Source organism: Cydia amplana, chromosome 12 (genome assembly GCF_948474715.1).
Source record: "Cydia amplana chromosome 12, ilCydAmpl1.1, whole genome shotgun sequence".
Classification (NCBI taxonomy): Eukaryota; Metazoa; Arthropoda; class Insecta; order Lepidoptera; family Tortricidae; genus Cydia; species Cydia amplana.
This window is the reverse complement of record NC_086080.1, coordinates 6,290,853-6,318,044: the sequence shown is the minus strand read 5'-3', so window position 1 is coordinate 6,318,044 and position 27,192 is coordinate 6,290,853. Positions and strand designations below refer to the sequence as shown.

General features: G+C 35.7%; 1 protein-coding gene across 2 annotated transcripts; it reads left to right on the top strand.

Moving 5' to 3' along the window:
* Nucleotides 1-241: 241 nt before the first annotated feature.
* On the top strand, nt 242-26,706 carry LOC134652828 (putative inorganic phosphate cotransporter). 2 transcript variants are annotated; one of them, XM_063508009.1, is made up of 11 exons: nt 242-383; nt 4,506-4,627; nt 15,098-15,277; nt 18,276-18,414; nt 19,084-19,301; nt 19,738-19,887; nt 21,661-21,793; nt 22,765-22,889; nt 24,599-24,718; nt 25,379-25,508; nt 26,579-26,706. In XM_063508009.1, the coding sequence occupies exons 1-11, from the start codon at nt 353-355 to the stop codon at nt 26,623-26,625; spliced, it is 1,395 nt and encodes a 464-aa protein (XP_063364079.1). In that variant the 5' UTR covers nt 242-352; the 3' UTR covers nt 26,626-26,706. The 2 variants fall into 2 exon arrangements, with proteins under 2 accessions (XP_063364079.1, XP_063364080.1); XM_063508010.1 differs by lacking the exon at nt 4,506-4,627 and adding an exon at nt 4,669-4,790 and having other exon boundaries at nt 251-383.
* Nucleotides 26,707-27,192: the final 486 nt, after the last annotated feature.

The window sequence follows — 27,192 nt, the reverse complement described above, 5'->3', positions numbered from 1 at the left end:
GTCGTATATTTAGCAAACTTTTGACGTGCCTATCTTAAAGTTCGAATCAATCTATAACCGCGAAAATCGAAGTTCGTCAATTGCGGGCTAGATTGCGGGCATTTTTCTCTGTCACTAATTACGTCTTCATGAGAGTAATAGAGAAAGATCCCCGCAATTTGCGAATTTCGGTTTTCGCGGTAGACCCCTGGCCGTAAGGCCGTATATCTGTGACTGTGACTGAGTAAGAATGAGAAGAAGATACAGATAGACAGGATTGACGGTTCGTATCGCATCTGGCAGATGCGGTATCGCATCAGTAAGTGACGCACGTGTATATGATACATCTCATTTACACTTAAAGTTATTAAACATGGGTGTGTATGAAGAAAATGTGAGACCGAGTAAGTTATTTCATACTTTTATTTTTATGCAACATGGTGAGCATTATGAATAGCTGGGATAAAATAATTATATTCATAATATATACTTAGATTTTTAAAGTGGTATTTATAAACAAGATAAGTATAATGTTTTTAGAGTACACTGTTTAATCTTATTGTGTTACATTTTAGTGCTGAAGTTTGATTTTTGTTAATTAATTAATTGCGGGAAAAATATTGTTATTTGGTGTTCGTTTGGCCTTTTTTTTCCGGGAGAGATTTAGTTAATATTTCATTACAAAAATTCTTATCATTTGAGTTTCCGATATATTCCGAGCTCCAATTTCCTAATTTTTGTTACTTTTACTTTCTCCTCTCATCTACGCAGAAGAAAGGCAATCTCCTCAAAGGGATAAGTCCGCCTTTGTTCTTAACTTTTCCTTATTACTTTCATTGCATGTTATTGTACCATAAAGAATTTAATACTCGTATAATTACTTTTTATAATAATGTTTGTGATGAACCAAATAATTTTTCCTCAAGTTATATTAACGGGAAAACCCCCTACCATTTTTTATTACATCTTGGGATCTTTAATTTATTTATTTTGCATTATTATAAAGGAGTTGTTTGCGGTTCTTATTCTTAAAATAACCAATGAATCTGTTAATATGACCTTGTCAGCTAATTGGAGCGTCGCGAATAAAAACAAATATCAATGAATATAACAAAAACAATTTCAACAGTTTTTGTAAACGGTCCGAAGCTTGCGTAAGTGGTGTAGATGGTTAGTTTACAATGTATGTAAAAAAAATTAATTGCATAAAATAATAATAAAATAGTGCTGCTTGTTATGGCAGGTGTCCGGACTTCTTTACAATAGCCCAGTATCATTGTCCACCCAAACTTCAATCCATAGACCGATATACTGTTAACTTTTTCTACAATAGTCCCAATGCCTGCTGCGACCGGTTCATGAGTGTCTATTGTTGCACCTGTGAACGGGTTCCAGCAGGCGTTCTACATGACATTAAAGCTCTCCAAGGGGCCTCTACATGTTGGATCTATATCCCCACGCAAGCCTATCAAAAGACCGGGATTTATAGGCCCGTGAAGTCCAAACGTGGAAAAAACAATAATAAATAGTGCTGCAAATAGTTAAGGAATTGTATTTGATAGTGCGTATTGAAAAAACTAGTTCCGAATACAATGCAATAAATTTATGTTACATAATTGTATAAATTTTATAACACAAATAAATAAACCACAAAGAGATTTACTTTCTCATTTTGGATAACTTATCATGGTTTATATTCCGACTTATCTTTTATTTATCTGTTGAATTGTTAAACCTATAAGTCTCTATGACATCTGTAATAACATTGGCGTCAAAAGATACCTTATACAGATAAAAATGCATAGATTGTGCACATAGGTACATAGGTAGGTAAAATAGATCTATAGTATTTAATTTTACGGAAAATGGTCTGTAAGCAAAATATTATAAGTACCAATAGGTTTTAGTGACGATGATTGCTAAATAATAATTGGTCGATTTCCTGCACTATTTAATTTATTCATCAAAAAGTTGCAAGAAAACTCAGTGGTTCGATTCAAAGTGGCTACAAAATGACGATTAAACTCGTGCTCAGATAACACACCACCGGGTCGAAAGCCAATCTTTTAATATCAATAACATAAATAACATAAGCGTATCGTGCTAGCGGTACAGAGAGGTAACGCCGCCAGTGTAATGCGGTCCATGCCGCAGGCCGAACTGTTGGACGGGGCATTTCTTTTATGATTGGGTCCTTTATAGGTTTTTTTTTATACAGTATTTATAGGTAGGTACTCATTTTTTTCTTTAATGTAATGTAGTTTTAAGTTTTAATTTAGTTTTATTTTATAGATAAGTTAGTTTTTTTTTAATGTACAATTGCTTTCATGTGTTATTATATAAAAAAAAGCCTTTTATTTCTCGCGAATATAAAATATACAGTCACATAACATAGTATTAATTATCACATAAAGACATGCTTCGTAGAAAGTCACAGTACATTTCTATAGGTCCCTATTCTATCATGCATTTTTTTTTTGATAATTACTCATTAAGTTTAATACATTTAATTAAATTGAATATTTTCACGTCATTTCATACTAGAATAATAAAAAATATAAAAAATAAGATAATACAGTCATCAAAATGCAGATAGTAATTTAAATGTCAATAGTCAATGGTAATATAATATAATAATAAAGTGAAGCAATGTCAGGCGAGAACCCCTCTTAGCTGAGGGTAAAGGCCTCCTCTAGAGATGACCAATGGTCTCTATCGTTGGCTTGTGTCATCCATTGTTTGCCAGCCGCGTGTGTGATGTCGTCTTCCCATCTGGCTCTTGGTTTTCCTCGCTTTCTTTTGCCGAGCGGTCCTGGCCATTTAGTTAGCACTGTTGTCCAGCGACCGTCGCTCATACGGGCTAAGTGGCCTGCCCACCGCCATTTCATTTTTTTTGAGTAGCTTAGGGCGTCTATTACTCCAGATACTTGTCTTATGTTAGAGTGCCGTATTTTTTGAATCTTTCTGATTTTTAACATGCTTCTCTCCATACCTCGTTGGCAGGAGGTTATTTTATTTTTTATTTGATTCGTGAATTTCCACGTCTGGCAAGCATAAGTGAGCGATGGCAATAGGCAGGTATCCATGACTTTTCTCTTAATCTTTATAGGTATCTGGCTTTTGAAAATTTCCTTTAGGCTCCAATACTTTTTCCATGTTCCTTTTACTCTTCTGTCAATTTCCATCTCGTTGCTTTCTTTTTCGAAAGAGATTAGCTTGCCTAAGTATATATATGAATCGACATATTCAAGTGGTACGTCTTCGATGATCATTGGCTGCTTTGATGAATTTGTCATAATTTTTGTTTTACTGAAATTCATTTCTAGGCCTACTTGCCTGCTTGATTTTTGTAGAGTGTCTATCATATACTCCAGATTTACACTGTTTTCTGACAGCAAGATTAGGTCGTCAGCAAACCTCAGGTGGCTGATACGTTGTCCGTTGATATTCAAGCCAGCTCTTTTCCAGTTTAATTTGCTTATAACCATTTCCAGCACGGCTATGAATATTTTGGGAGATATAGGGTCCCCTTGTCTCACTCCTCTTTTAATTGGTATAGGTGGGCCCGTAGACTCCAGTTTCACTTTGCTAGTATTATTGTCATAGAGGTATTTCAAAATCTTGATGTATTTGTTCTCTACATTTTGAACCGTTAGGGCTTCCCATATTGATGCATGAAGTATGGTGTCAAAGGCTTTTTGGTAATCTATAAAGGCTATATAGAGCGGTCTTCGGAACTCTTGGTACTTCTCTATAAGTAGCTCTACGGAATGAATGTGGTCAGCTGTAGAGTAACCTTTGCGAAATCCAGCTTGTTCTATCGGTTGATAAGATTCTAATGTAGGACTTATTCTCTTCTTATTCTCTGTCATGTGTTATTAAATAGTTATTAATAACATAACATACTCACGTGCACGTAACATAACAGTTTGTTCAGCAAACTGCAAACATTCACGTGCACGTAAAATAACAGTTTGTTCAGCAAACTGCAAACATGACCTACACGAATTTGTTTGTTTAATTAATATTGATGTTTTTTAACTCGTGTTTAAATAAGAACGAGTTATTTAAGTTTAAGTAAACATTTTAGCGCACTGAATCGATCTTGAGTGGTTAATTGTTTGTAATAATAAACCACGATTTATTTACAAATATTATTTCGGTAAAAAACGTACATACATAAATCTAAAAATAATGAAATATGAAGTCAAGTATGGCCAATTTAAGAAACCTATTTTTGGCTTTTTTTCTTGTTTATTCATTATAAAAAAATATAGAATACTTATAATAAAATTGAAAACTAAACTAATCTGAATTAAAATACATCTAAATACGGCCCACGCGGCATTTTGCCAAAGATGCTGGCAGCATTCCCTCGCTGAATGACAATATTTATGCGCTGCGAGAGAAAGCTGCCAGCTCACTGGTCACCCGTAGTACCAATCAGCTTTTTAACTAGTCCTTGAATTTCAAGCGATAGAACATTTTGTTTATGGCATATTGTTCAATACAATCATAATTTTCAGAGGGGCTTGGCGTCCGGCATGGACAAACGGCTTTGTTGTTCCTGGCGATGCTGCTGGCTTACACCATGCGTGTCAACATGAGCATAGCCATCGTCAGCATGACAGACGAAAATAATGAGAACGTAAGCTACACCACGTACAATATGTAATGTTACATTTTCAGTTGGCCTGGGCGTTCGACACGCGCAAACTGCGCTTCTGTTCCTGGCTATGCTACTGGCTTTCACTATGCGCGTCAATATCAGTATTGCAATTGTCGGCATGACTGACAAGACCAGCAAAGAAGTAAGCTGCATGGAAACAATTTCAACTTAAACATACACGGCTTGTACTGGATAGTATATGGGTACTTAAACAAGCACGGCTTGTACTAACTAGTATGGGTATTTAAACAACCACGGCGTGTACTAACTAGTATGGGTATTTAAACAAGCACGGCGTGTACTAACTAGTATGGGTACTTAAACAAGCACGGCTTGTATAACTAGTATGGGTACTTAAACAAGCACGGCTTGTACTAAATAGTATGGGTAATTTAGGCGACCATATTATACAGGTACATATGTATACACATATATATAAGTATGTACCGTAAAACGGGATGAGTAGGTTTCGCGGGAGAGGTGGGTTATGAATGATGGGGAGAAAAGGTTTGAGAGGGGGGTGAGAAGGGATTTTAAGGCTACTGCTACAAAAATAATGTATTCCAATTTAAAATGGAGCTCTAAGTAATACGCATAATAAAAAAAAATCGATCCAACAATCTTCCAAAATCACCTTTGTATGAAAACCCCTCTCACCTCAAAAACGAGGCACTACGGGATGAGGTGGGTTTTCCTCTTTATCGTCAAAGTTATGAAATGGAACTACCCAAAATAAAATAAAAACTAAAATACAAACGTCTGGAACACTTATTATATACACCATTCAGTTTACATACGTAAAAATAAAATGTTATCGAGGTTTGAATTTCAGTTTTGACCCTACTCACCCCCATTTTACGGTACTTATATATGTAGATATACAATGCTTGATAGATATTAGGTAAGTACCTACTTACATAAAACATTCACATTTACGTACGTTCACAGTTCCATCGATAGTGCATGCTGAATCATTTCCATATACTCACAGGTCAATTCGGACGTATACTGATATCAAAATGATATTTGAATCATGTTAGTTAGGTATCGTGCATTTCGCTCATACTTGTCCGTACATTTATGGCGCGAATGAGGCGCACGATAGCTAAATAACAGGCTTCAAATATCATTCGAATGTCAGTGTACTTTCGAATTGGCCTGTCAGACTAAAGTAAATGTTAAATATTTATGTAAAATAACTACTTTCGATCGGGTGCGGCCAGGGCCCTTATACACGCTGTGGTTAACTTGTTACACAGTCAAACCTCGGCAAAACGTCCATAGTATTACTTTATTTAACTAAATCGATTCTAAAATATTTTTTAAGTACACTAACAAAATAACATAAATTACATATTAAGAAAACGTCTGTTTTTTGCATATCAAAGTCAAGAATTCAAACAGACAACCAAGAAGTAATTAAAATTTCATCTATGTCGCACAAGGGACTAAAATACTTACCATATTATTAGCTTAACATTAGAATCAGATAAGAAGAAGCGTTTAGTAAGCCTAATTAATCTTTGTTATAGAGGAACGTACTCGTACGTTTATGTAGGTAAGGACATAATATTGTCATTGTTGATAATTTCTATTGGTACAAAATGAAGAGTTAGTGTTACATTTTAATTTCCCATTTTACTAACCACTTTTCAGCTAAGTATAATAATTTATTTCCATTTCTTCATTTGGTTTGTTAAATGACTTGAGTTCATGTTACGTTACGCATGATCATAATATTTTTATGAAAGAATAAAATTATATGGTTATATATGTACTAAGATAATTATAGGTTCTTATATTTATTTACTGCACAACAATGTTTGATGTCATAACCTGTGGTTACAACCTGTCGCCCTTATTACATAGGCATTAAAGTCAAAAGTTGAAATCATCATGCAAATCACTGGATAAGAAATAATGATAAGATATTCTAGGCATCGCAGTACGCCGTTTATATTTATTTTATATAATGGTCCATCATTTCCATCAATATTTAATCGATCATGTTTTGTAGGACACTTCGTAATTATTTCAATAACGTCATTATAGCCAACTTTGCCACCAGGGGAAACTTTGCCCAAAATGACAATTTTAAACAAATTCGTTAATGTAGAAATATTTAAAATACTTATGGCCACTCTGTTTTTAGTAGAAAATAGATTATACTTGACTTGGGAATTTTTAGCGAGTTGTCAAATAGGTATAGGGTATATTTCGGCGGGCCAAAAATTGTTGAAAAATGAATGCAAGTATAAAAAATTGAGAACCCTTAGACAAGTATTTCCGGGTTTTATAAAGCAAGCATAGATTATGTCTATTGAGGTTTAATCTAAAAAGGCCTAAAGACACTAAAGTTATGGCGGTGGGCAATGTAATCCGATAATTTACAGACCTATGGATGCCAACATTGCCCACCACCAAAAACGGCTTAGGGTTGTCACTTTTGACAAATTTACCCAACTTCGCAAGTAAAAGAAGGTTATGTTTGTACACTAAAGTAAGCTTATAAATATATACTGTATTTAATTCGTCTTATTATCCCTTATTTAGATGTTTTATCTCTTTAACGCGTGAAATATACCTACAGCAAAACTCATGTTTTTGGCCATTAAACTATTGTGTCAGATTTTCTCTAAAGTGCTAACCCTAGCCTTTGTAAAATGCTTAGGTGAGTCTTGTATGGAAATGGCCAAAAACGGGTAGGCAACATTGCCCACCCAATTTATTTAAAAGTTCTTACACTTATCGCTAAGTTCTTAACAGGGAATAGTAGGATTGCCCAAAACCTTTAAGTGATCCTTAGACATCATCATCATACGAGCATCATACGAGCATTTGAACACCAAATTGACGTGGGCAATGTTGTCCCAAACCCCGGATATCTTTGCCAGCCCTCTAAAACGCCAAAAAGTGGGTAAAAACACGATTTAAAAATTTTTTCTTCAATGAAACTGACGCGTTTGATCACTATGGATGGACGTGCTGAGCAAAACAAAGTCATATGGTGGGATATAATTTTTATGAGAAATTCGAGTTCGAAATTCGAGGTACAAAGGAAAAAAAGCGGGCAAGTGCGAGTTGGACTCGCCCATGAAGGGTTCCGTATTTAGGGGATTTATGACGTATTAAAGAAAAACAATTTTCGGTGGAAGTTTGCATGGTAAAGTACATCATATATTTTTTTTAGTTTTATCATTCTCTTATTTTAGAAGTTACAGGGGAGGGGACACATTTTACCACTTTGGAAGTGTCTCTCGCGCAAACTATTCAGTTTAGAAAAAAATGATATTAGAAACCTCAATATCATTTTTGAAAACCTATCCATAGATACCCCACACGTATAGGTTTGATGAAAAAAACATTTTTGAGTTTCAGTTCTAAGTATGGGGAACCCCCAAAATGTATTGTCTTTTTTTCTATTTTTGTGTGAAAATCTTAATGCGGTTCACAGAATACATCTACTTACCAAGTTTCAACAGTATAGTTCTTATAGTTTCGGAAAAAAGTGGCAGTGACATACGGACGGACAGACGGACAGACAGACAGACATGACGAATCCATAAGGGCTCCGTTTTTTGCCATTTGGCTACGGAACCCTAAAAATCAGTTACAAAAGTCATAATAATACTTATCAAAAAGAAAATCAATATACAATCGGATAATAAATACAAATATATCCTCCAACAACACCATAATTATATTATATTGCGTCGTACATAATGTATTACATTGATGCTTAGGTACTTAAGACATTTTTGAAATCACTCATTCATTTGTAAACAATGAGTTATAGATAATTACACTAGAAGTTATCGGTTAGTTATCTGAGGGGCTCGTCTGCTTCGGGTCAAATGTACTTAAATATATTTATAGTACCAAGTACGTAACACTCCTAACTGTACATCAGTGGACCTTATTACAAAAGGCATAAGGTTCACCGATGTACAGTTAACAGTGTGGGCGATGGTATATTGAGAGGAAAGTTTAGCATGATGTAAGGGTCATGCATTTATAAATCAGAACCCCTAGTCCCTAGTGTAAGTTTCATTCGATAGCGTTTGCGTTATGTCTAATTTTTTATGGGATTTTTGAACAGCGCGCCAAGCGGAACGTTTTGGAAACTCAAAATCCCATACAAAATGACACTTAACGCAAACGTGTAAGTACGTCATGTCACGCTATCGAATGAAATGTACCCGAGGGGTAACAGGGTGTCAATTCGAATTGAACAGAATTTAGTTATTTAAATTTTAAATTTATTCTAAGGTTAATAGCATCATTTCGAGACGTTTCTGCTTGTTGAAAAAATTAATTTAGCAAGGGTAGCACATCGTAACTGGTGAATTTCCAATATGACTTTGAACCCCAGTAGCCGTTTAAGAAGTGTAACGATCTTACGATAGATGTCGCTAGGGCCCCTAGACCCATATGGTGGAAAGATTCGCTGGCGGCTATGGATGAGGTGGCTCAGTTGGCAGAGCGCTGGAATATCGATCCAGAGGCCGTGAGTTCAAGTCTCACCCAAGGCAGTATTTATTCCACTTTTAAATGTGTGTACCTATTTATTTAATTACATGTAAATCTTCCGTGTCACTATTTATATATTACGGTCGCACGGATAAGTAAGACAATATTTGACTGGGTGGATTTTTGGATTTTTACGCGTTTGCAGTAAAAATCCAAAGTCAAAGATCTGACGTAGCATTCATAACTGTTTAGACGACAACGGTTTCACTCACTTGAATTTTTAGTCGCTATTGGCGACATGTTTCGGGCCCTTCGGGGGTCCTTCCTCAGGCTCAAGTGCTCACGGCGACTGCACAGTGGTTGTCGTCTAAACAGTTTAAAATATGTCTCACGAAAGTTTAATGTCGATTGTAGCATTCATAGGTTAATTAGTAGGATAGATAGTAATATTCTGATGTCAAATGGAACATTCCGTTAGGATCAATAAATGCGTGGCCGGTGTTTATTATAGGAACAGCAGCTGCGGTTGATTAATTAATTAATTAAACGGTGCTAATTAGGTAACAGAATTCCGTAAAAAAAAAATACACTTATTATAGGCATCGAGGGCTTAAAACAAAAGTCGATTATAATAATTAAAATCGAATTGAATTAAAACTGGCGAAATGCGAGTCGGACTCACGCACCGAGGGTTCCGTAACCACGTATTATCTTACATCCGTAGATTTTTCTGTAATCTACGGATGTAAGAGGAGGGGGGATAATCAGTTTTCTAGATCCTAAAGCCTTTGTTTAGCCACTGAAGCCGTTGTCCTGCTGTTAACACGTTCCGCCTAATAATAAAACCGACCAGGTGCGAGTCGGACTTGCCCACCGAGGGTTCCGTACTGTCGACGTCAAATATATATTTACATTTTTCGCCTTATTACAAATGAGTAAGGTGCAAAAGTGTAAACATATTTTTACGTCGACTGTCAACAACAATAACAACACTATTTAACAATAACAATATTTAACATTTTCTTTTACAATTTACTTTTTTTAAAGACCTTTTTTAGGGTATGACTGTTAATAGTTTAGTTTAGTTAGACCAGGGAAGGAAGACCGGTAGATAGATGGGAAGACGAGCTGAAAAAAACAGCCGGCCCCAACTGGTTTCAAGTAGCCCAATCTCTAGAGAGGACTGGCTATCTTTGGAGGAGGCCTTCACCTGCAGAGGGGTTCTTGCAGATTAAAATAAATACCAATTATACTAAATGTAAAAAATACTCTATTACTAACAAAAATGAATACTACTAACATATTAGCATTTAATTTAATCTTGTTTCTTTTTTTTCTTTTTTTTTGTAATCTGCAACGAAATAAAAGGTTTTTTATTTTTAGTTATTATGTTAATAGTTTATTAAATTGATTATTTCGTAGCCCTCTAAAATTTACCTCACTACAATATATTTTATTATAAGCCAACTATAGTTCGGCAGCTGTCAAAAAAAATCTTTGAGGTCACCGGGGACCGTAGGGCTGGCTCGTTCCTCGCCCAACGGATCGGCATAGCCATCCAAAGGGGGAACGCAGCCAGCCTTATGGGAACCCTCCCACAGGGATCGGACCTGGCCCCAATTTCACCACCGTGACAGGTGCGACAATTGTATCAAAATATGACATATGTGGAATTATCGGTTTCACCACGATGACAGGTGCGACAATTGTAGAAAACAATTGTCACGACTAAACATAGGGAAAAATGTATCAAATATTATAGATAAATTAGCGAGAGCTTGGAATGGTATATCGCTGCCCCAATATTACAGGGTTCTATGTTAATTAATGCCCACCTTTGCGGTCAACGTACATGTACTCATGTTGCTCAGGTGAATCAATGGGTATTAATGATCCATCAATGACTCCTCCAATTCTAGGAATATTTGCAACTTCCCTAAATAAATGCGGGATAGCGTCGGTATTCTCCGGCCAGCGTACTTCAATCCCAAACATTTCGTTGACGATTGCAATCGTAACTCGTTTGATACACCGATGAATGGTAGCCTTTGATACTCCATGATTATCTCCGCTAACGTGATATTGAGATCCCGATCCCATCCAATGCAGTGTACAAAGAATTTGTTGGCAAGGCGTCAAAGCTTTGTTTTTTGGCGTTGGATGTTCAATACGTGCACCAATTTTATTTATTAAATACTCTACACTTACTTTACTAAGACGGAATTTTTCCTTAAATGAAAAATCCGTAATATCAAAGGAAAAATTAATTCTGTCTTTATATCTTCTTATATGTGCGAATTCATCAAGATCACTGTTACTATCACTAGCGTCACTACTACTCGCATGGAGAGCCATTTTGAACTAAAGTGTCATTCAATAGAACTTGCTAACTATGTAAACAAACCGCCATACTAAAATTGACACTGAATGTCAATTTACTTTCGTTTACATAGTTAGCAAGTTCTATTGAATGACACTTTACGCGTGTAGCAACCACGAAATACTACAATTGTCACGCAAATCCGACACAGCTTCAATCTCATGTCAAGATTCACCGACAATTCTACAATTATGTCGACTAAAAATAATAATTCTTGTTTCAAAATATAATTGTAATACATACAATTGTAGCAAAATGCCTGTCATGTTTGTAAGCATTTGTATAGAAAATATTTCATAAAATTGTAATATGTCACCTGTCGCTTGACAATTGTAGCTCGACATATGTCACTGACAATTGTAGCCGTGGTGAAATTGGGGCCTGGGTGATCTAGCCTAATATATACATATTGGGCTAGGTCACCCATGCACGTTATTTTTATTTATTTTTTAGGTATTAGTTTTAGTTTTGTAGGTAGTTTTAATTTTAGGTTACTTTTTATTGTAAGTTTAGTTTATTAATTATGTTTATGGTGTTAAAATTGTTATTATGTTAAATAATTGTAATACTTTAATTTTTAATTGTTATTTATAAAATTTTAATTGTGATATAATTTAAGATGGGCGTCCTTACAACATAGTATCAGAATAGTGATTTATTGATAAACAAAAAAATATTTAAAAAAAACAGAAATAATGTAAGATTCAAACGTAATGTATATTGTTCTTTGAATAAATGTCTATGACTATGAGTATGCATATGCACATATGACACTAATCTACAAAAACACAATTTCAAAATTAAAATTATATCGCTGTATTGCAAAATTAGACGGATAACTTTAATTGTTTTCACGAAAGATTGACATTGAATAAATGAAATAAGAATCTACCTATCATTTTGACAAATTGTCTAACTTTTAATGAAAACTCAGAATGATCTGTTACAAAATTCGACGAAGAAATTTTTTATATACCTAATAATAAAGTTTAAATACTTTGCAGATATTTATGAATATTATTATTCGTAGAAAGTATAGTATGTATTAAACTTGTATAAAATCGACAACTATCAAAAGTCGGCACAATTTTCTCATGGCCCAAACAGTGGTATTCCTCACAAATAGTAAGTAGGTACACAATAATTAATAATTTTGTGACGTAGTGGCACGTATTCCGGTCAAATTCAATTTATCGCGAACCATTGAAGAGTAGCGACTCCGTGTACCTACGGTCGAAAGTATTAATTTATAAGGGTCAAACAGAAAACTGTGTTCACGTCTTTCCTGTAGACATGCACAAGAGTTAAGGGCTATAAAGGTTAATTTTCTTATTTAACCCTTAACCACGTGAAAAGGTTCTCCTTTTATTTAGAGAACTATGATGAAATCATTACTTACATGCCCACAAGCTGTTAACTATTGCCCACAGGAGAGAAAACTAGTGTGTTCGCGCTAACTGTACATTTTTCTCTCATGGGCATGTAAGTAAAGATTTTATCATAGTTCTCTAAATAAAAGGAGGACCTTTTCACGTGGATAAGGGTTAAATAAGAAAATTAACCTTTATAGCCCTTAACTCTTGTGCATGTCTACAAGAAATACGTGAACATAGTTTTCTGTTTGACCGATAACTCATTTCGTACTTTGTCACAGAGACAATCAATATGAAAGTTGGTAGAGACCTCATACTATTTAATTGTCACTGTGACAAGGTACATAATGGGTCGTAAAACTTTTGACTGTACCTGCTGTGTGCTCTTATCGGACGTACCTATAAGATTGGTTTGCCTTATTTTGTGTTAATGCACAAGATATAGTCCCTGGCGCACACGACAAAAAAGTGTGATTTACGGCAAATGATGATGATGGAATTTCCTTTTGCAGAGTTGCACCCCCCCCCCTGAAGTCAAAATTTTGCATCAAAAATTCGGTTGGCTCCCCTTCATAAATCAATCTGTGAGTCAAAAGGAGCAACTCTGCAAAAGGAAATTCCATCATAATAATTTGCCGTATAATTAAGTCTGCACCAGGGACTAGTTAGTGACTGCCTATTGGTACTGTGAGGAGGAGAACAGTATCTATCTACATATCTCTTCATATATCCTGTGCATTAACACAAAATAAAACAAAATTGTTACTCTGGTAACTAACGAAGTTGAACTACTACTGCAAGTTTAACTTTGTTGCTTTGGTTACTATCAAACCGGATGGGAGTTAAGTTATCATATTATTAATTAAGTCAAAAACTTATGTAGCACTCGAGGTACAAAGAGGATTATGGATATCCATGGTACCTAAAGTTTTAAGGACTTGTTTCATGTCGATTCGAATATTTTAACACATTCACCGCTGAGCAACAGTTGATACGTTTCCTTATTTACTGTGATACAAGTTTAAGTTAAGTTTTAAGTACCTTTGATCATTGAAATTAATCGAAATTAAACTTTCGTGAGACATATTTTCCTCCTTCTGTCCTTCTTCAGCCTCGTGTGCCTTTGATCATGTTACCTATTTTGCACTATACTTAGAAGATTGCTGCACTAACATTGTCCCTTGAGAATGTGATTCTGAGCAGTTCAGAATTCAGTGTTAGCAGTTGTACCTTAAATAACACGTTGAGACAGAGTATAGTGGGATCAACGAACAAATTACATAGCTAAGACTCGGTACTTGAAGCACCTGCTCAACTTACTAGCAAAATTATTCGAGAGAGGTTTAATTAAACAAGTTTATTACTCGATTCGGACCAAGCTACGGTGTACGTAACTCTCCATGGTACTTGTAATGACAAAGTCCACACTTTGTCAATGCCAAATTATGTTAAAATTTTACGTTTATAATAACACTCCCTCACTTTGTTCGCTTCAAGTTGGTGCAAAGTTATTTAAGACGGACTCGAACTTTGAAAATCATTCTGAGCAAATACATGGCATCAATTTAAAGGCTCCCTGGACACTATTAGTTAAGATTCGTTTAAAACTTTGTGATTGATCACTTTCCGCTTGTAACTTGAAGTAGAGTTCGATAACGCTAAATTATTCATTGAAATACTTTGATTGTAAAAGAAAATGCTTTGGTTCATATAAATGAAACGAATCAGAACTGAATGATGACACACCGCTGGCGCTGCTTTAATTTTTTCAACGCCAACGACTGATATATCTGAACCGCTGATTCAAGGATTAATCCGTCATTGACCACAGATTAACATAGACCTACGTGCATATGCATAAAGTTCAATTTCAGTTTTGACACTTCGGTGGCGTCCGACTGACAGCTTTGACACGGCGTCAAAAAGGTTAAAGTCGTTGAGAAGCTCTCTTCACCCACCAAAATGATACGCAGATATACATATACACATTGATGTGTATACGCTGTGTCATGCTTTAGTGTGTTCGGTTCTTAAGTTTTAATAAAATTGTAACAGTTGGACGGGTAAACAAATAATATATTATCTGATTTTATTATTTTGGACTAGAAAACCTAACAACCATTTGTTTCGTTTGCGATAATCCTAGTATAGATTGAGACCTGAACCCTTGTCATTGTCATTTAAAATGTTTCCACATTCTTGTAGTTTAATAAAGTTTATTTGCAGTATTTCGATTGGAACCATATGCAGCAGTCTGTGATCCTGTCATCTTTCTTCTGGGGATATGTAGTGCTGCAGATCCCAGCTGGGGAACTGGCCAGTCGGTTCGGAGGGAAGATGCTTATGGCCATAGCAATAAGTGTCAATTCGGCGCTGTCATTACTGTTACCCATTGGAGCCACTTACGTAAGTTTTTTGAATCACGATTTTCGTTGGATCACTAGCTATCCATACAGGGTGTAATTGTGAAACGTTATCATACGATTATTCCGTAAATATAACAGATACCTATGAAAAAAAAACCGATATAGAAAGTATTATCCAATGAGTAAAATTACACCTTTTTTTAGGGTTCCGTACCCAAAGGGTAAAAACGGGACCCTATTACTAAGACTCCGCTGTCCGTCCGTCCGTGAAATTTTTACAGATGATGTATTTCTGTTGCCGCTATAACAACAAATACTAAAAACAGAATAAAATAAAGATTTAAGTGGGGCTCCCATACAACAAACGTGATTTTTGACCGAAGTTGAGCAACGTCGGGCGGGGTCAGTAGGTACTTGGATGGGTGACCGTTTTCTTGCTTGTTTTTTTGCTTGTTTTGCTCTATTTTTGTTGATGGTGCGGAACCCTCTGTGCGCGAGTCCGACTCGCACTTGGCCGGTTTTTAGATAAAATGAACATCCAACCATTTAGTACGACATGCGTTGAAGCTCCATTAGTTTTGCCGTTATCAATGAATAATGATTCAGAAGTTGTTTTTCTTTAACCACTTACCGCGATTATAATGTAGGTAGGCTTACTTATCCATATCAATACTTTACCGTTTTCAAGTAGATACACGAGTTTATCGACATCTGTCAGCTTTAAATGGATACATAACTATTTAAAGTTTTCATTCCAATATTTTTATAAAGCAACCAACAGACTGTATTTTTTTATTTTTTTATGAGACAATTAAATTTGAACACGTAATTCGCCATGCACCATATTATTATGCCAACTTAATATTTTGGATATTTCTGATTTTATTAAAAAAAGTTATTCGATATTATATATAATTAAACGTTTTTTTATATATTTTATTTTTACGAGATAATCGCCTGTAAACACTTAACGACTACACCCTGTATACGGTCGAGAATATTATTTTCAGTACCATTTCGTATCTATCTTGTGCTAGGTGACAATAGTATTGAGATAATCTCTAGCGACTTTCATATTGATTGAAACTGTGACAAGGTACAAAATTCTACAACAGTTATTTATTTGTTGCATACAAGTAACAAAATCAGTTTTTTATCTCTTGTGCTTAAATTAATATTTATTGGTATGATTGCAGAGATTTATCCTTTCACATCAACTCAAATTAAATCGTGTCAAATCAACTTCAAATTTGCATAATAGTATTTTATACAATCGTGATATAATGGAGAGCTTTTCAGTCGAGTACCGTGTTTAGGCAACGAAGCTTGCTGAGTTGCCTAAGTAAGGTACGAGATTGAAAAGCTTGATTATATCACTATTGTATACAATACTTTCTCTACGAGTCAACAAAAAAAATACTTAAAACTAGTAGAAGAATCATATATGTAGGTAAAAAAACCAAAAGTATACAGCTAAGATGCGCGAGCAGCCGCGATACCTTCATACTCGTACGCGACCCGGCCCCCGCGCCCCGCGCCCCCCGGCCGGTTGGTCAACGACACCTTCTCGTAACTCATGAGGCCCTGGTACTTGCTCCGCGCTTTCGATTGGTCAATTTCATTATAGTTGACTAAACTGTATCGAAATTAATATTATAGTTGACTAAACTGTATCTAAATGAATATTATAGTTGAGTTGGGGTCCCATAGTGAAAAAAGTATGCGATTTCCTTTTGGTATACGAAGTCTTAATTAAAGCATTGCAGTCGACGAGTAGAAAAAATTAAGTTTTCATTCTTGTGGAAAAAACCCAAACTCCAAAAAAGTGAACGATATGGGAGTAGTAGGTACAAAGTAATTAAAAGTCAAGTGTAACCTTATGGACTGTAAGTCAAAGAGTTCTCATGAAACAGATAAGATTTGCTAAAATAGCATTACTACTATCTTTATTACAGTTAGTTTGTTATTATTATACTACTGTTATCCGTTAGTAAGTAGCAATTATAGCGCGTTTTATGACATTTTTTGTGAATAACATAATTAACATTTAATCCAAAACAAAACAAAGTTTAAATCCACATAATAAGAACCTCAACTTGGTGAAAGTGTAATTTAAACTTTTAACTAGAAAACGGAAAAAAATGTTTATTGCTCTGAATATTGTTATGATTAAATTTAGGTACTTTATCTGGAATATGTAATTTTTACTGTGTAGGTAATTAAACAGAAAATTATTAATATGTTTCATTTTGAATGATTAGGTAACTTCTAAAAAATGTTCATTTTCACTTACAAGGGTATCTTGCTATCTTGTCTTACATGTAAAAATTCGTTTTACTTTTCAATATACCTAAATACAACAAAGCGCTTTCGCGGAAAAAGAAAAACGGAATTTCTTTATCTGCGTCTCTATCTCTCCAATAGGTACTGCACGCGGAGGGGCTCAGAATTAAAAAAAACCGGCCAAGTGCGAGTCGGACTCGCGCACGAAGGGTTCCGTACCATCAACAAAAAATAGAGCAAAACAAGCAAAAAAACGGTCACCCATCCAAGTACTGACCCCGCCCGACGTTGCTTAACTTCGGTCAAAAATCACGTTTGTTGTATGGGAGCCCCACTTAAATCTTTATTTTATTCTGTTTTTAGTATTTGTTGTTATAGCGGCAACAGAAATACATCATCTGTGAAAATTTCAACTTTCTAGCTATCACGGTTCGTGAGATACAGCCTGGTGATAGACGGACGGACAGCGGAGTCTTAGTAATAGGGTCCCGTTTTTACCCTTTGGGTACGGAACCTTAACAATAGGGCTCATTTAGACGGCGCGCGAACTCGCATGCGATTTTAGTTACATTTCGGACCATTGAGGTTACATAAATTCAGTCGACCGATCAAATGACGCAATGTAATGAAACTCGCATGCGAGTCTCGCACCGTCTATGGGCCCTTAGTCAATCCGTGATTTGCTATTAATTATATTTTTATTGCATCCTAATGGCGTCCAACTTGTAAACCTATAACCTTTAGTATTCTTCTAGGGCGGCTGGCAAATGGTTTGCGGGTTCCGTGTTCTCCAAGGTCTGACGCAGGCCTTCGTATTCCCATCCATGCACCATCTGGTGGCGCAGTGGATCCCGCTTGAGGAGAAAGGATTACTGACCACTATTATATACGCCGGTAAGTTTACGTATAACCCAGGTCTGAGGGATATGTTTTTTCCACACTTTTAAAACAATTTTCAACAAAAGGGAACTGGGCGAAAAAAAGGATTCAATTATGTCAGTCGAACTCTTTTACTAGCATTCGACGAATTTAATTAGGTACGTGGGAGGTCTCCGCCACGGGCGCGCGGACGCGCTACTGTCTCACGGCAGTTTTTGGGGTTTCAACGCCATGCCTGCCATTTGAAACATTCAAAAAAGTTGGTAAATGGTTACCAATTCAAGCACAAGATGTGTAGTAGCGGTCCAACAAAGTAAATGATACGGAATTAGCCGCGCTTGCAAGAACGCAATTGAGCGTTTCTTTTATTTTTTGATATTTTTATATATTGGCTGACTTTTGTGTTATTTTTAGTCAGGATCGCGAGCCCTTTTCATCCTTATAGGAGAAATAAAATTAAAATATCCATACATTTTTCAAACTTTCCTTTTTGTTACTGCCATACAATACAATATATATATGGGGAAATGGGAACACAATGGGAAAAAAACTCGGGGACATTTTTTATCGCATTACGAAATAACACAAAAGTGGCAATAAAGGTCACAATATATAAAAATGACAAAAAATAAAAGAAACACTCAATTCATCATTGTCGATAACATCAATATAATTTTCTTTCAGGCGCTCAATTGGGCATTGCTCTTCAGTTAATAGCAGCCGGTTTCTTGGCGACGTACCTTGGATGGGCCTCCATTTTCTACGTGAACGGGACCCTAGGGGCACTATGGACAGCGTTGTATCTGTTTTTCGGTTCTAATTCTCCGGAACAGTCAAAGATTATATCGAAAAAGGAGCTCAAATATATCCAAAGGTCGCTGGGAAGAGTTGGAGCTCATGAGGTAAGGCAATTTACATTTTTCAATTATGTACTTTACGACTGGTCTGGCCTAGTGGGTAGTGACCCCGCCTGTGAAGCCGCGGTCCTGGGTTCGAATCCCGGTGAGGGCATTTATTTGTGTGAAGAGCACATATATTTGTTCCTGAGTCTTGGGTGTTATCTATTGTATTTATGTAATATTTATTTAATTGCCAGGAGAGATTTTGCGACAAGAACAGGTTTTGAGAGTCTTCTTGTTCTTTCAAATATTTATTTAGGTACAAATTGGAAACAAAGAAAAGCGAGAAATCGCTTAACCGTTTGTTACTATGTCTAGTTTGAACCTTTAATAGTTATAAGCGTAAATGCATTCTACAAACATGATTTCATGATTGGTTTTGGATAGGACCTATTAAATAAAACTAAGTAAGTAGGTACTTATTTGTGTTCCATTTCAGAAACACCCTACCCCGTGGTTGAAAATAATGACATCGCTTCCCTTCTGGGCGGTGATAGTGGCTCACTGCGGGCAAAACTGGGGGTTCTTCACACTGATGACAGAAATGCCCACGTACATGGCCAAAGTACTTGGAGTTGACTTGAAAAGTGTGAGTACTTTTATTTTTTAACTTTAAAAAATATATATGAAAATCTATTTATATACCTAGACAGTTAAAAATGTAACATTTGTCACTCGGATTATAAAAAGATTAATAAAGTTTTACTTTCGGCGCTACGGTGACCCAGATGAGAAAATATCTATAACTATTTTTCAGATCAAAATTACGAGGACTATTGATAAAAATAAGAAAAAAGTTTCCCTAGTTTTCCATACAAAATTCAAGAGTCAGTTTCGTGACGCTGACGGTCCATCAAAATGTACCTACCTATGTAAAATGCGTCACAAACCTGACAAAAAATTCGGATATTTTTCCTTTTACAGAATACAGATCTTTATTGGTAAAAACAAATTTTACAGATCACATTTTATATTTACATCATCTCATCATCATCATCTATTTATTTTCTTTTTAATCATTAGTCCTAATTTCATAACACGTTATTTTGTACCTCTATTTCCAAAAAAATCTACAAAGTGTACCTACCTATACCTATGTAAAATGCGTCACAAAACTGACAAAAATTTTGGACATTTTTCCTTCTACAGAATACAGATCTTTATTGGTAAAAACAAATTTTACAGGTCACATTTTATATTTACATCATCTCACCATCATCATCTACATCATCTATTTATTTTCTTTTTAATCATTAGTCCTAATCTCATAACACGTTATTTTGTACCTGTATTTCCAAAAACACACAATGAAGCCCATGCAACGGGGCTATGGCGACTTCTAACAAAACCGTACTCAGACGGCCATTCATGACTGTTTTCGGAGACCAATGGACAAATTGAATGGTGCCCAATAAGAGATTGGCTGGCCAGCTTTGTTGAACGTAAATGAGAATTGGTGGGCCTGTTCGGTTTAATCGTAAGCTTTACGGAAACAGTAAAATATGTAATATGTATGTATGTATAAACTCTTTATTGTACAAAGCACAGAACACAAATGTATGGCACAGGATAGGCAGTACAAAGGCGAGCTTATCCCTTTAAGGCATTTCTTCCAGTCAAGCTTTGAGTAGATGAGAACTGATGAAGAACGGATATCGTATAGCTAATACTTTAATGTGGTCTGAATGTAGGTATTGTTTGTAAGCAGTTAACTTATTCAGTCTATTCAATCTATGAATTGTAATTATTCTAGGTAGGTATGTTTTTTTAAACAGTAAAGTACTATTTAATTGCTACGTGAACTTTAGTTTCCCTATCCTTGGCTGAAATGAACCTACCTATCTCAAAGAACCTTTTCTAAATATATTCTTTCTTTCAGATCTTTCCTTATCCTCATTGATATGAAGTTTATCTTCTTATGCGCCCTTGAGGACGTTTGACTGAGATGGCCGATTGGCAACTAAATCAGCATATTAACTATATTGACTTGACTTTAAGGAGGTTGGTGGACGGTGCAATTTCAGGATAACATATCTAAAGTGCGCTCGATGTGAATAAGAATAAAATATTTTAAATCGGTATTACCTAATGCCAAACAATGTTCTTTTGAGGGTTCCGTACCCAAAGGGTAAAAATGGGACCCTAGTAATAAGACTCCACTGTCCGTCTGTCTGTCTATCTGTCTGTCACCAGGCTGTCTCATGAACCGTAATAGACGTAGCGGCAACAGATAATGTATTTCTGTTGCCGCTAACAACAAATACTAAAAAGTACGGAACCCTCGGTGGGCGAGTCCGACTCGCACTTGTCCGGTTTTATTTGATAAACTCAAATATAAAATCAATTGTTTTTTTTTTTACAGAACGGCATATTATCTGCTCTTCCATACCTGGCTATGTATTTGCTAAGCTTCCCAATGGGGGCCATGACAGATATCATCATCAGGCGTAATTGGCTGAGTGTTTCCAATACCAGAAAACTTTCCAATTCCATAGGTATGACCATATTTTGTCAATTCCAACACATTTTCCTAGTTTCGGCGCAAAATTGCAGCACTTTGATGCATTTAGCTTTGTTTCAAGTTTCTTCCGCTAACGAGAGTTTCACGTAAAGTATCAAATTCTATTTACGTTTTTCATAAAGCCACAAGAAAACTCAGAAAACGTGCTTAGCATCAAAATTCGATGGTTAGAAATCGCTTACACAAACATTTAACGGGTATGCACCGCTTGCACTAAAAGCGACGCAAATTGAGTGTTACTTATTTCCTATTTGGTGTGGTGGTTCTTTGAATGAAATCTTTTTCCTGAAAAATTGTTGGCTTTGAAAAGGTTTGAGAGTGGACAAACGCTGTTTTAAGTGGAGTACAGACGAGACAATTTTTCGCCAATCTGATGAAATTGTCCGATCGAATCAGGCCGTGCGGACGCAAACGCCAATTTGATTCCCCGATCAAATCAGCAGGTGCGGACACAAAAATACCAATTTTCGAAGTTAGTATCTATGGAATGCAAATTGGTGATTAAATTGTGTACGTGTGGACGCTAGATGAGATTGGCGCCAATTATTTTCCTGATCAAATCGGTCGATTTGCCCAGTCCACCTGGACACAGCTTTAAGCGCACTGTTTTCAATTTGTATTCCAGTTCGAACTGTAGCCTGGTCTATCTCGAAAATCGGTGATCTGACCGTAAATAAGCCAGCGTTTTCTATTCCAAGATGAAACATAATACTTGGTTGTTCTCTTATAAAATTATTAAATGGTAACTATATGAAGTGTAAATATATCTGTGACGCACCTAAACTATTAATTTAAATAAATCTTACCTATTCCTTTGTATTACATTACACATACAACACTTACACATACTGTTACGGGCATTCAGTGGAGAAAATTCATAAAACGTCACTGATTAACTTCTCGTAATTAATCGGAGTTTACTTATATATATTACATTTATTTCAGGTTTATGGGGCCCCGCTATAGCTCTAATCGGGTTGTCGTATTCGCCAGCCGGCAATATGGTCATGGCTGTAACCATGCTTACAGTCGCTGTTGGCATCAATGCTGGCCAGTACACTGGGTATATGGTTAGTACTCACATAATGCACATATAGTACATCTAAAAACAAAACTGTAACCTCATGACAAGCCGTTTTCATAGTCATTTACTCCGTCTCGAGTTATGAATGTAAATATCGCGCGTAAGGGCATTTTCACTTAACTGTGTACCATTAACGGCCAGTTAGCAATCGTCACAAAACTGACGCAATGTCAAATCCTATACATTTTGTCAGGAATGTGACGGTTAGAAGTTACTGAAACAAGACTTAAGTCGCGCTTTAAAGTACAAGTTAAAATGAAATTGCCCCTAAACACAAAGATCGGAGTGTTATGAAATCACAGTTTTGTCTAGTAACCCTACATCTGGCCGTCTTTCAATTCTATATTATTCTTATTAATTTATAGATAAGGTGGCTTACATTGTTATCTACACATATTTTATTAACCCTCTATAATGCGTTCAAAAATCGTTAATTACGGTCAACATATACGTATAGTAACGGCAACAATTATCAAATATTTAAGAGGAAAGGAGTATTTTTAATTTTCATTAAAACCTGTAAAATGTGTTGCGCATTAAAAGTTAAATTTCCTATTCGTCTTTGACGTGCTTAATGAAATATACTGTAATTGGTTTAAATATAATTAACAAATTCAAACTTAATTATTTTCTCTGATCATGGAAAGTATGGCTTAATTTATTTTAATACAAATTGCAATTACATTAATGAAACGTCAAACTCAAGCAGCTCTATGACTCTTGTTTACGGTAAAATGATGTAAACGTTTAAAAAATAATGTTAAATGCCTGCTTATTTTACGGGGTTTATGTTTACGTTTTATTACTGTTTACGCAATAATTTATTGTTACCAAATTTCGAATATCTTTGGATATATGGAATATCGAAGGAATTTGATTTGGCGATGTGAATCTGAAACATTGTGATCAACACCGCAATGGCGGTCGTAGGTTAACATATATACCGTTCCTGAACACATCACAGAGAGATAGGTAGTGTAGAAAAAGCAGTGTAGGTAACTGTGCATAATTAGGTATTATGCAGCAGGCACATAAACTAATACTAGTGGCTCTGTGAGCTGTAGACCTCGCAAGCATAGCTTATTGGGACCGTGCACGATGTCAGCGCCACACAGCGGTTTGATCAACTAACAATACAAAAAAAAAATATTAAAAAAAATACGAAGTTTAAGTGAAAAAAAAAAATACAAAAAGTTATATCTTACTGGGGATCGAACCTAGACTTTCTGTGTGCAAACAAAAAAAGCGATTGTTTACAAAATGCGCCATGATAGTTCTTAGGTAAGCTGACGAAATTCGGCTACTCATTCTCGAGTACAAACTAAATATCTAAATACCGCCTAAACCAGCAATACAATTTTTCTGCATTTTTTGCCATTTACTATGTAAGTAAATGTCTCAAAAAGAAAATACTCATAAGAGTATTTTTACATAAGATATCGATACGACTATTTGTTTAATGCGCGAGTTATCACAACTCCTCCATTTTTGAAAATTTCCAAACCGGGATCGACAAAAAAAATATTTACTCATAGAATCTGGTCACAAAATTTCACAAGAATCGGTTGAGAATTGTGATCTGTAGAGGAGAACATCCGGACATACAAAAGCAAAATGCCCGAGTCAAAACGTAGACCTTCGCTACGCTTCGGTCAATTAGGTCTTAGTATTACATTTAGTGCTATTTTATTTCAGTTAGTCCATATCGACTTGGCGCCCAACTTCAGCGCCAATCTGATGGGCATCACTAATTGTGCCGCCAATATTATCTCCATCATTGCACCTCTCGTTTGCGGAGTTATTGTTAATGACGAGGTAATTTTTTTGTATATGTATTAACCGTAGTTTTTATTTATTTATTTTAAAATTTATTTCAGGCGACAAGGCCCACATTACATATACCTTATAGACTAACATACATATAATTTTATAAACTGAACAACTATATAAACACTAGTGCGGCGACGGAACGGCGTGGGTCCGTTGAATCGGCTGCTCTTGTGTCGGATTCGGCAGTTTGCCCCGGAACCTCCGAAACACGACACCCTTCGGCCAGAAGTCGGCTAGTCGGAAGAAGGGTTTTATTGCTACGAATCTTTGTTTGTACATTACATTAAAACATATTTATTAATTTATATATTTAAGTAACGCAAACCCAAGCAACTTACAGTCAGAGCAAGCTAAATCTGCACAGACTTTGCAGTGACGAAGTATGGCAGTGCCATAAACGTCAAATTCCTATGAAACAACGTGACATATAGCGACATTTTCACACTTTGTTGCTCCAATTTCGGTACAAAATTAGCTAGACGGACTAGCAGTTTTTAATAAGACATCCGATGAGCGTCTAATAACCATCACAATAATTTATTTATAATAATTATTATTTTATATTTTTTTATCTTTTTACTTATTTCTTTAAACATTTTACCATAAAAGTGTATTCTTTAATTTTATATCAATGTTTGAATACAGTCGGATCCGGCAGAATGGCGCAAAGTTTTCTTCGTGGCATCAGCGGTTTATTTTGCTACAAATCTGTTCTTCATACTCTTCAGTACTTCTGAGAGGCAGCCGTGGAACGAACCCGAAGACAAAGATATCGGTAAATTCTTACTAACTCTTTTAAAGTTTTGCATTTGCTTTTGAATTATTTCTAACAACACGCGATATTTTATTTTACAACTTGTTAGTTTTGATATTGTTAATATGATACTGTCTGGACAGGCCCCGTAGACAACATGCCAATTGCTAACGGTACGTAGCGAACGAAACGCAACTGTCACTGTCGCACTAATATGGAAGAGTGATAGAGAGACAGAAAGCGATTCGATGGCGAAGCGCAAGCGATCGTCACTTTGGCTAGGCGGCTCTAGCATGAGTTGCGTTCTCGCGCGCGACTCCATACATCTGGCGCGACTTCAAGTATGGACTCGCACGCGAGAACGCAACTCATGCTAGACCGCCAGGTCTCGAAGTGGATCTCGCGCATACCAAATGCGAGCGACACGCCTAAATAATAAATAATGCACTGGCGAGTATAATCTCTCCACTATGTTCTACAAATTGTGTCGATAATATATATATAACTTTTTCTCTCCAATTTGCTCTACTACAATCGGTCACTTTATAGACTATACGTAAATGACGATGCTGAAGTAATTATATCGTATAACCTAGCTGCTTACCGCCATTTCCTGCAGGTCTGCCTGCTGATTTCATTCCATGGTTCACTTTGCCAAACACTACTTCACGACCTATTTACAAGAGCTACGGTGCTATTGACAGATTCTAGTCAGGTGGGACAATGCCAAACAAAAATAATATCGTTGATGAATATAAAACCAAATATGGTGGCAAGAGTAATAACTTAGTAATAACACTATTCATCAGTAAAAATAACATTCAGTTCAGTTTATACATAAAACCTAACCACTAACCTGGTCTGGTTAGGTTGAAACAAACATACTTATTTGAAAATAACTCAAATAGGTACTTACATTAAATGTGCTCATAGTGTATAGAAGCTAGTTGCGTTATGATTTTGGTTTATAAAGCACTGGTATTGGCATGTTTAAACAGATCTTACCTAATATTGAGTTTTATTTTTTAATAATAATGTTCATTAATTCATTTATTAAAAATATTTAAATATATTTTCTTTTTTGTTCACAGAAATGAGGATAACAGAAAAAACAAACAATGTAACGAACAAATTTTGAAGAAAGAGCAGAATTTTCAATCGTTGTACCTGAACAAATTAATATTAATACATTTACAAATTATAAGTGTTAATTTTAAAATTATATATTATTGTATTTTTTTTTAACAAATCAGATAGGTACCCTTTTGAGTAGCGCACTTCTGGCGCCGTCACCTACGTCCAAGAGTTGACGTCATTCGATTGAAATTATTACCACTAGTGGCTTTGTGAGCTCTAGACTTCGCGAACCCCTGACCTGGGGCCCGTTTCTCAAAAGCTTGTAACTTTTAATACAAATGGAAGTCCCTTTCTAACAAAAGCTGTCAAAAACTGACATCCGCTTGTATTCAAGTTACAAGCTTTTGAGAAACGGGCCCCTGGGCTCCGCAATTTTATTATTTTTTTCTTCTAAAAACTGAATCTACAAATAAATCTATATATTGTCCAACCTGCTCACCACCTTAAGAGAATCGGTTGTGATTGTAGAGGATAATATCTGGACCAGTTTGGAAACTTGCCTGTAGCGTAAAAAGTGAAACCTGTGTTGATAAAGACATAACACGTAAGGTCTATGTTGTTTGAATCT

Bases quoted from the DNA above. Each gene is read 5' to 3' on its own strand.
- LOC134652828 (XM_063508009.1), top strand. From the start codon at position 353: ATGGGTGTGTATGAAGAAAATGTGAGACCGA. The intron at 15,278-18,275 runs GTAAGTTTTTTG...GTATTCTTCTAG, and splicing joins TACCCATTGGAGCCACTTAC to GGCGGCTGGCAAATGGTTTG. The intron at 21,794-22,764 runs GTATGACCATAT...CATTTATTTCAG, and splicing joins AAAACTTTCCAATTCCATAG to GTTTATGGGGCCCCGCTATA.